Source organism: Chinchilla lanigera, unplaced genomic scaffold (genome assembly GCF_000276665.1).
Source record: "Chinchilla lanigera isolate Chin_1 unplaced genomic scaffold, ChiLan1.0 scaffold00076, whole genome shotgun sequence".
In the NCBI taxonomy this organism is placed as follows: domain Eukaryota; kingdom Metazoa; phylum Chordata; class Mammalia; order Rodentia; family Chinchillidae; genus Chinchilla; species Chinchilla lanigera.
The window spans coordinates 3,597,406-3,608,261 of NW_004955477.1; the positions used below are offsets into that span (position 1 = coordinate 3,597,406).

Here is a 10,856-nt window from a genome sequence, read left to right on the forward strand (position 1 = left end):
TAACTTGCTGATTGTTCTTGATGTAAACAATAGCCAGCATTTGGTTGTTGGTACCACAATATCTAAAACAGTCTTTCGAAATGCAGCAGTCTCTAAACTTTTGAAATCACTCATTATGAAGAATAACATTTCTGAGTGTGAACCCCTAGTATCTGCCTATTTATTTATAAATGACATCATTACCAATACATTGACATAAAAATAGAAGTAAAACATTTCAATATAAAACATTATTTGAAACATTTTTACTTATTGACTACAAACTAGTCCTGCTCTTGCCAGTGTTTTTAAAAAAACAGCAGAGTGGTTGAATAGACTCCTTTCATTTTTGAGAATCTTGGTTGAAAACTTTATTATATAATATTCTACAGCCTCCTCCTTCTGAGTTAGGTTTACTTCAAACCTTGTTTTTAATGGCTGCCATCACTTAACATATCTCAAAAGTAGACAACTTGAATGAATTACGTGGTCCCAGGGCTTACCAAATCAAAATGCTTATTTCAATTGTATCACATATTATGCCAAGGTTTTAACTGAAATGTGGCTAGTTAAACTTTCGTCTTTGTTGAAGTCCATCAGTCATTCTTAAACAGTGTCAAAGAATAACTCCGAGAAATTTATTCAGTTGTTTTCCATGCCATGTGTTTATTTGTACATGAGGAAGAAAGGGCAGTAAACTGTTGTCATGGAACAAAAATAAAAGCAGGATGTGTAATAGGAAATAGGGAAAGATCTGCTGGCTGCCTGGGAACAGTGGGTCTTGCAGGCATATTTTGGGAGTAAACAAGTAAATTGGCACCTGTAGAAGAGAGTAGTCTGGGTGTTCTGAGTTGGCCAACCAGTGGTATCAAAGAACACAATTACGTGTAGTGAGATTTTTCAGAACACTGACAGTGCAGCTGGAGTCCCTCCCCTCAGCACGCCACCCTGACAAAGCCAGACCAGCACCACTGTCCTGCTCCTAACTCCTCCATATGTTTAAATTCTCCATTGGGAAGATTTCTCACAGAGGTAAGAAATTTCACTCTGTAAGTTTGATGCACAGACATGAGTTTTTATATGTAATGCACATATTTTTGGCAACAAATATCACAATGTAATAAAGATAATTTTTCAAAGATATACCCTCCATAAGATCAGATTTGTTTCAAAGTCAAATACTTTCTCTTTCATTGCTAAAATATCATTTTTGTCTTGAAGGAACAGATTGTTTTTATGAAACTTTGTCTTAAGTAGCATCCTAATGACAGCTACTTGTCACCACAGACAAGATAAAATGTAAAACACTCTTTAAGAAAAAAAATAGTTCATTTTTAAACATAAGAACACTTTGGACTGTTTTGGCTGTAATGATGTATGACCTCTGTGTGGGTCATGAGGTAGTCAAGGTTATTCTAAATCTTGGAACAAAAGTCCAAAAAGATTCTCCTAAAGGCCTGTTTTGCCTTTAGGAGAATCTGATTTAACCTTGTGAATGGTTCTGATAGGCTATCCCAACCACTTTTGCTTGGGCAGACTCTAACCAAAATTCTCCTTTGGGGAACATTGGTTTTCCTTGTCTCACTGATGTCACACTTGGCATGATATTCCTTATTTGACAAGAGAGAAAAAGAAAAAAAGAAAAGAAAGAAAAAGTATCAGTGATGTTTGCCACTTCTGACCCAAAGCTTTAGGGGAAAGTTTACAGTTCCCATCGTCACTATTGTTACAATGCTCCAGATCAAGGCTGCTTCATCAGCCCGGGTCCCTGTGTTATAGTCAGCTTTCAGTTACTGTGACAAAATACCTGAAGATAACAATTTGAAGGAAGAAATGTGTATTTTGGTTTAGAGATTTTAGTTCATGGTTGGCTGGCTGTATGGTTGCTGGTCTATTGGTATAAGACATGGCAGAGGAAAAGCTATGCATGTCTCGGTAGCCAGGAAGCAGAGTGGAAAGGGACAAAGAGAAAAGGGACAGGACAAGGTGAATAGTCCCCCAGGTTAAATTCTTGTGACCTACTCCTTTCAAATTGGCCCCACCTTCTAAGTTTCCATCACTTCCCAACAAAGCCATCAAATTATGAATCCATCACTGGATTAACCCATTGATGAGATTAGAGCCTTCATGATGCAATCGTCTTCCAAAAGCCCATCAGCTGGCAATCAAACCCCCAGCACATGGCCTTTGCAGGACATTTTGGATCCACACCATAGTAGTCCTAATAAACATGACATGGACCAGTATATTTCAAATGTTGCATGGGATATACTTATGCTAAACATTTGGTACGTTATCTCCCCCCAATTTTTTTTTTTTTTACTGTTAAACTGACATTCAAATTTAACTTAAGGTCTGGTATTTTATTTGGCAGCCCTAGTTATAAGCCACTGATATTTGGGGATAATTTCTTTTAGCTGAATACCCAATTTCACTTGACTAACTGTGGCCTGGGAAGGGCATTGGTGGATCTGTATAGTAAGAGTCAGTGAAGCTCCCCTTTTCCCTTATTTTGCATATTATAAAAAGATATTATAGTTCTTCCTATATCCAGTGGACTATCTTTGGTGACCATTGTCCTAAGCTGTGGTCTACAGGCCAACGTCCTCAGAAACGAATGATCTCACACAAAAAAATACAGATTCCTCTGTAGTATCCCAGAGCTACTGGCTTAGAATCCGGTGATAACTGGAGGATCTGTTCTCTTCTTGACAGATGATTGTGAAACAAATTAAAGAATCCACCGGTCCAGGGTTGGGGAGATAGCTCAGTGGTATAAGCACCTGCCTGGCAAGCACAAGGTCATGAGTTTGATCCCCAGTACCGCAAAAAAAAAAAAAAAAAAAAATCCATTGACCCATGTCTACAATTTGTTTCCTGAAAGCTACCTAAATAGGAGCCCTGAACACTAGTATTGGTTTTGCTACTAATTAGCTTTGTATGTGGTTCAACAAGTTTACCCTGTTCTCCTTTATGGATTGCATCACTCTTTTCTCAAGAGGAAGGGACTGGTTCTGATAATTCCAGATCCTTCTTCCAGCTCTGAGTCCAGGGTCAGGAGTTAGAAACTCAACAGTCTTCCAAGGTCCAGCAAGTAAATGAATGACACTGGTTGGGTATAAGACTCTAGGTCCTGAAGGTAACACTGGCAAACTATAAAACACATTCCCCAAACATGCCCAGGGCATAGAAGGTTTTAGAGTTTGACATCCTCAGCTATAGGAGCTGCAGAAGAACAGCAAGTGCATTATTTTTGGCCACACCTCTAAAGTGCATGTATGTGCCTTTCACACGGCTGTCTAACGGATTTTTTTTTTTTTTTTTTTTTTTTTTTTGGTACTGGGAATTGAACTCATGATGTTGTAGTTGCCAGGCAGGCACTTGCACCACTAAGCTATATCCTCAGCCCCAGATTTTAAAAAAGATTTCTAACTTTGCTTTGGAAAATACTAAGCACACAAATAATGAGATGAATTAACAACTGAGTAGGAATTTTCCGAAATCATCCTGCAGGCTGAAAGAAATTCTGTAAACTGAGAAAGTCTAACCTACAAATTGTTTTAGAAAGGAACAAACTGTACATCAATACTAACTTTAATAATTAATGACATTGACACTACAATATTTTGGAGTTACTTCATTACACATTGTTAGCTTTGATTTTGCAAATAAAAATATTTTGGAGTCAACAACATTGTTTTATGTCTCAAACATTTTGATAATTATTTTAAAAGCCTGTCAGCCTTAGTCATTTTTCCTACATTGCCTAAGGGCTAAAACAGTTCTGTCGGCTGGTGCTGAGCCTGATGCTAGTGAAACAGAGATGATCAGACAGAATACCCGTCTTTGAGGAGCTCACAGACAGCAAAGGAAGCAAAGACAAACAGGTAATTTGTCTATAATGTGACAAGTGCTGGGATAAAGCCGTACAAGTGATGGGAACAAAGAAAAGGACCCAGAGGGGTAGGCAGGGAAAGTTGTCAGGAGAGACTTGTTAGAGATGATACCTGAGATGAATCTTGCAGACAGGCAGGAATGAGTCCAGTAAGACAGGGGAGGTTATTCTAGGCAGAGGAGATACACCAGCTAATGTGGAGCTATGATCAAGTTGTTGGAGCAGCACACTTAGGCAGTTCATTCATTCATTCATTCATTCATTCATTCATTCATTCATTCAACAAACATATGTTAAGCAAGGACAGCATCAGGCACTAGGGAGGCAGGCAAACAAGTGAAAACTCTGAAGGAGCATACGAGTGAGGATCACTGTTTAGAGCAGGGCAGGCTGGGAATGAAGGAGTCTATCCCCAATGGGGGCTGAACACTGGAGCCAGGGTCAGGCAGGCGGTGGAACAATATAAAAAGGAACAGAGCCACGCATGGTGGCACACACCTGTAATCAAGTACTCTGGAGGCAGAGGCAGGAAGATCACTGCGAGTTAGAGGCCAGCCTGGGCTATATGGTGAGTTTGAAGCCAGCCTGCACTATATAGCGAAACCCTGTCTCAAAACAAACAAACAAGCAACAGAACAGAGATTCGTGGCTTAAAATGTGAAATTGTGGAAGGAATGATCTAAGTTTTCCCACATTTCAGTCATTTATATTAAAAAAAATAACTTTGTTTAAAAACACAGCATGTAAAAGCATTTGGATATGAGAAAAAATTAACAAGTCCTTGGGGCTGGAGGAATGTATAAACTTTATGTAACCCAGATGTGCCTCTAGAACTCAGGGATCACACTCCTTTACCAACTGGATTAGTCCAGGCTCTGTGCGGTACTGCTGGAGACCAGCCCCTGCCGGGCTTCCTTCACAAGTAGGAGGCTGGGTCCCCTGGCTGCGGCCTTTAATTCTGGGGTCCTCTAGCTGTTGCCGCCCTCTCTCTCTGGTTCTGTTTCACTCTTCCTTGCCTTTATACCAGTTGTTCCCAGCAGATGCACTCACACACATCATCCGCAAGGGTTCAGGGACTCATTCAAGAGGCATCCTCAGAGACATACCTTCTTACAGAGCTAGACCATACAATGAAACAGAGGGTAAAGATTATTGGAAGCTAAATTATGCACGTGTGAAAGCTTAATAAAATTATACTTAATTCTAAAACAATCAGAAAGAAAAAAATAGGAAAATAAAGAAAACTAAAAAGTAAATGTTTAAGTATTTCATCTTACTCAGAGGTACTTTTTTGCTAACAAAAAAAGACACGCTCTTGGCGGACATGGTGGCGTGTCATTCTATTCAGCGTGTCAGGTCCTGAGAATGAGGTGGCTGCAGATGAAAAGCAAAAGTAAGAGAGACAAGAAAAAAAAGAGAGGCAAAAGTCTGGAATCGGGAGGCTTACAGCCTCTCGGACTGCAGCAGCCTTGAATACCGATTTCCGGTACTTTTTATTCAGTGAGAACTAAGGAGAACCAAGGAGAACCAAGGACGTAGCTAGGACAAATGGGCGGATACCAAATGTCTAGCAAGGATAATTAAAGGATTACCCTTCTCCACATGTAATCCAAGACACACCTATAATCCCATCACTCCAGAGGCTGAAACAGGAGGATCGTAAACTCAAGGTTAACCCGGGCTGTATAATGAAGCCTTATTTTAAGAAACTCTAACAAATAATAAACAAATCGTTGTGTCCTCAATGCATTCTAATCAAAGAATGTCCTTCTCCACAGTGGCACATGCCTGTAATCCCAGTACTTCCGAGGCTGAGGCAGGAGGATTGTTGTGAGTTTGAGACCAGCATGGGCTACAAAGTGAGCCGAAGGCCAGCCTGAACTGCATAGCAAGACCCTGCCTCAAAAAAGGTTAAAAAAAAAAAAAAGAAAGACATGCTCTTAAGATTGGGACCACACCATACATTAGCTTTTAAAAATTCATTTATTAGCATAATATGATGAAAATGTAAATACTCTTGAATATTGTAAAACGAGTTAAGGGTCACACGGTTTATTATGAAACAAAAATAAGTCTTAAACATCCTCCTGTACGAGGTTTTAAAATTGCGTTCAATTTTTTACTAAACCAATAATGTATCCCTTGAAAAAAAAACAAAAAGAATGGGATACACAGTACAAACATTATAAAACCAAAATCAGTACACGTTGCAATAAATATCTACAAAATCAAACTCGTTCTATCAAACTACTATCAAACTCGTTCAATTTAATCCATAAAATTTTTTTGTTACATTTCAAAGAAATGTGTGAATTGGGCTTGCTGATAGTCACAAAGATTTATGAAGATGCCCACCGTTGGCTGTTGGGAACCACACATTCACAATGGCTAATTTTGCACAGTTCTCTAGGGGATAAATGGAGGTTTGGGATTATTAGTATCACCCTTTTGAGATTTCCCATTAACTATTCAGGGATGGGCCATCCTCTCCCACTCAGACTAAACTAAAACCACTAACATTAGAAAACACTCCAGGCAAGATCCTTCTTAGCATAAGATCATCTCAGTTGTCTTGCATCATCTGAAATTATCTGTTGCCGGCTGAGTCTTTGAACTCTTGCAGACCTTGAATCTTCCGCTAACCCCTCCTATCATTGTATATACTCAATAAATAGTGGCTAGCTTGGAGTGTTTGGTTCTCCTAACCCCTTTCGTGTATTACTAAATTTATGTCCACTTCTTTCATTCTTTCGCGGTACCCCTCATACAGGAGCTGGGGATCTTGGCCAGGTCTCCGATAGCTGGCGAGTTACCAGAATCAAATACAAATTACAAACTGAGCCAAGTAACTGCCAAGGAAAAATTAATTTTTAAAAACTTTTAATTTCTTAAACAAAGCAAATCTTCGTCATACATAATACATTTTATGAGGGATATGGCTGCGTTTAGCTGTTTCAGGTGCTACTAAGTTTAGAGTCAGAAATCCTAGTATAGAGCTGGGGAACCTCGGAGCCCTGCCTATCAGTGATTTGAAAAGGCTCCGGCTCTTTCTATCTCCTCGCTGTTCAAAGCACTGACAGCAGCTGCTGGGAGCCCGGGAGAAATGCAGACCCTCAGGTCCACCTCGCCAGACGTACTGGATCGCTGGGTGCTTCCCACGCACGTAGAGGACCGAGAAGCCCCCGCACCGCCCGGATGCCTCGGGCAAGGTCGCTGGGTCTCTGCAGACGAGAAGCTCCAAGAGCACCGAACCAGCAAACCCTCCGAGTAGGTGCCACCTCCTCGGACATCGTCCCGCTCCTTAATCGAGGGGGACCCGCTGTGCGCACCCAAAGCCTACACTCAAGAATTGTGATGCAGGGAGAGTTTGCCCAGGTAGGGCCCCGCCCAATGGCGGCCCCGCACCTGTGCACGCCCCTCCCTTTCTGGGCCGTCTGTCAAAAGAGGAGACACTGAAGGCTGGGGAAAGAGTGCTGACGTCACTAATAGAACGGGGATGGCTGATGACATCATTCTCTGTCCCACGCAGAGAGCAGCTCCCAGACTTTGACTTTCTCCCCAACCCGACAATGACTAGCAGCGTACAAGGAGTGCAGGGGCGGATACAGATATCGCGAGAAATAGTCTCCCAAAGTGGCTTTGATAGGCGCAGGCGCACTACAGCTTCCGAAACCCCCCCTTGAGAAAGAGGCCACAGCAGGAGGCGGGGCCAGACTTTAGAATAAAACTCGCGAGATTTGACCGCGTCAGCGGGACGTCCTTTCAAGGGCCGGAAGTGTAGTCAGCAGAGCATCTTAGGCGCTTCTTCTCCTGGGTTGTAACACCTCCGTGCTCGGGATCCTATCGCGGCTTCTTGGCTCGCGCTTCTCCTACCCTGGGCCGTAGTAATGGGGGACTCCAAGGAGACCGGAGCCGAGGCCTCGCCGGCGGGGTCTGCTGCTCGAGGAGGGCTCAGCCTCCTGCCTCAGGGAGAGCTGGAGGAAGCTTCTGCACAGGTGAGTCCGCCTCAGGGTCGAACCTGCCCAGGCTCCGAGATCCGCGGGCTCGAGCTCCGGGATCGGCGGGCGCGCACCGCGGGGAAGGGATGTCACGGTTCCCGAAGCTTCTGGCACCTTCTCCACGCCTCCCTGACACCTCCAAAACAAAGTGGAAGCCCGTGTGTCTCTCTTGAGGTGTGCAAGTGTTTGCTTGCAAGTCATTCGTATCCAGGGCAAACCTGGCTTCCCACTAGGTGTGACCTACTGTGAATTAGACTCGATCTGTGCTTTCAAGGCGCATCCATGCAATACGCAGTTCCAAAATGTGGTACAGTCGTGCAGAGCCGGGGGGACGGGAAAGAATGCCAAGGAGAGACTCAAGGCTTGGGGTTCAGCTAATTCTTGAAGTTGCAAAGTGGTTGGCAGGCCCAGAGGGACTGCGAGAAAGGAGGTTAGAATAGTGAACCCAGACTCGGAGCCTGTTTGCAGGTGTGCCGTGAAGGCTGTGAGAAGTCCCCAGATACTTGCTGTCAAGTTGAGAGGTTCAGAGTGCGTGTTACTTACTATCGAAGCAGTTGCGGAACGTTTGCGTAAGAACAAGAAAAGCTCAGGTGTCTTACCAGAAACTACTTTGTAAGTGATGTATGTTACTGAAATTAAAACATTTCTTTAGTAGTGTGGAACAGTTTTATTAAATTTTACATGTGACTAACATGCTACTGCTGAGTCTTCTTGGTTTCTGCTTCTGCACTTACTATAAATAAATTTTAAAAGGCAGATCGGTTGGCCTGTTTCCTTGGTGAAACACATAACCATCATGCTCCTTGACTCATCCCCCTTCTTTGAAATCATGTGAAAAAGCGCTAAGTAAACACAAAAATTTATGTGTGAATTAAGTATTATTAGTAACATGTAAAGCCTGATGTGGGTTCTTTTTTTCTTTTTATGAAGGTGAGGTTTTCTTTCCTAGTAGTGTTCATTAAAGTTTCACTCAATATGTTAATTAGGGATCAGCTTTATTTCTTGGAGGCAATGAAGTGAAGAGCCGAGCTGTGGTGAAATACTCTTCCGCCCCTCCTCGAACAGCATTTGCACAACTTGAAGAGAAAACAGACTTGAAACTCCCACCTGCCAACTGGTTACGAGAAAGTGCCAAACTAGGGCCGGCAGGAACTACCATTCTAGGGAATAGTAAGAAAAGCAAGCCATTTTCAAGGTAAATATTATCCATGCATTTTTACCAGGCCCTCCATCCCCACTGATAACTCTTAATACTTGTTGTTTAATTTGTGATGTACACTGCCTTGCTAAATTTTTAGGTGAGGTTTGATTTTGAAAGTCCCTTTTTTTCCCCAGAGAATAGGATATCTTACAGTGTAGAGACCCATTGCACATAGTTCTTTAAAGTCTACATCATATTAACAAAACTGTTAACCAATTCTTTTATTTTAGCCAGCTTGTGTACCATTTGAATTTGTGAAAACAAAGAATCAGGATGATTCATGAGGATATGTCCTGTGGAGTTTTTCTTTAAATGATGGTGGACTCTCTGGTCTGAAAAGGCCTGATGTAAAAATATAGCATGTTGGGTGACCTACACTGTGGACTTTGAGAACTGGAAATTCTGCTGGTGGTACTTAAAGTTGAGAGAGTAACCTGGCATCTTGTAGAGAAAATGTATTAATATCCATAATCTTATAAGCTATTTAATATGTCAGTTTATTTCATTTTGTTTCTTCTTAGTGATTCATCCTGAAATTTACATGTAAGTTAGAGCAAGAGCCATGAACATATTAATACATTATGAGCTAGTAGTTTGAAAATTATCCTGTCTCAGAAAGTAAAAGTTATATATGCAAATTATTGTTTATATGTAGCTTTATTTATACTAGCATAAAGTTGGAAATAACCCAAGCATTTTCTATTAGAAGAATGGCTTAATAAATTATATTAAATTTATGAGGTAAAAGATAATTGTGTTAACTATGTACAAACACTGCTAGGGTTTTCATGTTTATCTCATTTAGTGGTTATAACATCCTTTTGAGAAAAGCACTGTTAACTGTTTTGCACATGAGAAAGCTGAAGCTAAGAAAGCTTAAATGACATATCTAGGAGCACATGGTAAATCATAAGAGGATGCTTTGAAAATAGGTGTCCTAGATAAGTATCCTGACTGCCGCTTACTAACATCAGCTACTTTTCAAGTACGTAGACTATAAATGTGCTGCATATGGTACCTGGCATAAGTTAGGTGCTCAGTTAACTTTTTGTCTGATTTATTAACAGGTGCATTTTTCTTATATAGTTTAAAAGAGAGGTATTTTATGTATATCACTAGGAACATAGTCCCAGAAACTAAAATTGTAATAAATGTTTCTATTTGTCATATCTCCTTACATAAAAAGAATAAAATTTTGAGGTCTGGAGAGATTTTTGGTTTCGTGATTAAAAAAAAAATTGGCAAGGTATTTTTATTTTTAGTGTTTTCTACTAATTGCTTCTCATTATTACTGTTTTTATCAAATCTAAGCTGCTATCAATTTTAAAACACACCATTTTATGTACACTGAGAAGAAACCACTAGCTAAACATAATGGTGATGTACATCTTGATTTCAGAAATGTTAGAATGTGGGAAGTGTATATCCTAGAAGCAATGAAATTCTGTATTCTGTTCAGCTTTTAACCTGTGGCTTTTTTTCCTTTGGTAGCTTTGGCATGGCATATGACTTTATTGATTCTGTGGGAAATGATGTGGATGTTGTCTCTGATTCTGAAGTAAGTGTTGCTTGTTTAATGTAACTTGGAGTTCTTTATATTATATTCTGTTTTGCAGTCTTGAGAAATTAGTGACAAAATGAGATATAACTGATTATCAGATACCTTTTTTGTTTCTAAAATTCTGCTTTTTATATCTTTCTCTACAACCCCAAAACAGTGGTAATGATAATAATACTAAAATTTGTCTTTTTGTCTTTTTTTTTTTTTTTTTGAGTCAGAGTC

General features: G+C 40.7%; 1 protein-coding gene across 3 annotated transcripts in view; it reads left to right on the forward strand.

Annotated features, from left to right (window-relative positions):
- Window positions 1–6,780: 6,780 nt before the first annotated feature.
- The window catches only part of Edrf1 (erythroid differentiation regulatory factor 1), a 43,876-nt gene continuing 39,800 nt past the window's right edge, over window positions 6,781–10,856 (forward strand). For 2 of the 3 annotated variants that reach the window (XM_005401992.2, XM_005401994.2), the window contains exons 1-3: window positions 6,782–7,869; window positions 8,859–9,067; window positions 10,565–10,631. In XM_005401992.2, the coding sequence (XP_005402049.1) occupies window positions 7,762–7,869; window positions 8,859–9,067; window positions 10,565–10,631 (384 nt within the window). In that variant the 5' untranslated portion in view covers window positions 6,782–7,761. Of the gene's footprint in view, window positions 7,870–8,858; window positions 9,068–10,564; window positions 10,632–10,856 lie in introns of all 3 variants that reach the window. The other variant, XM_005401993.2, reaches the window with a different exon arrangement.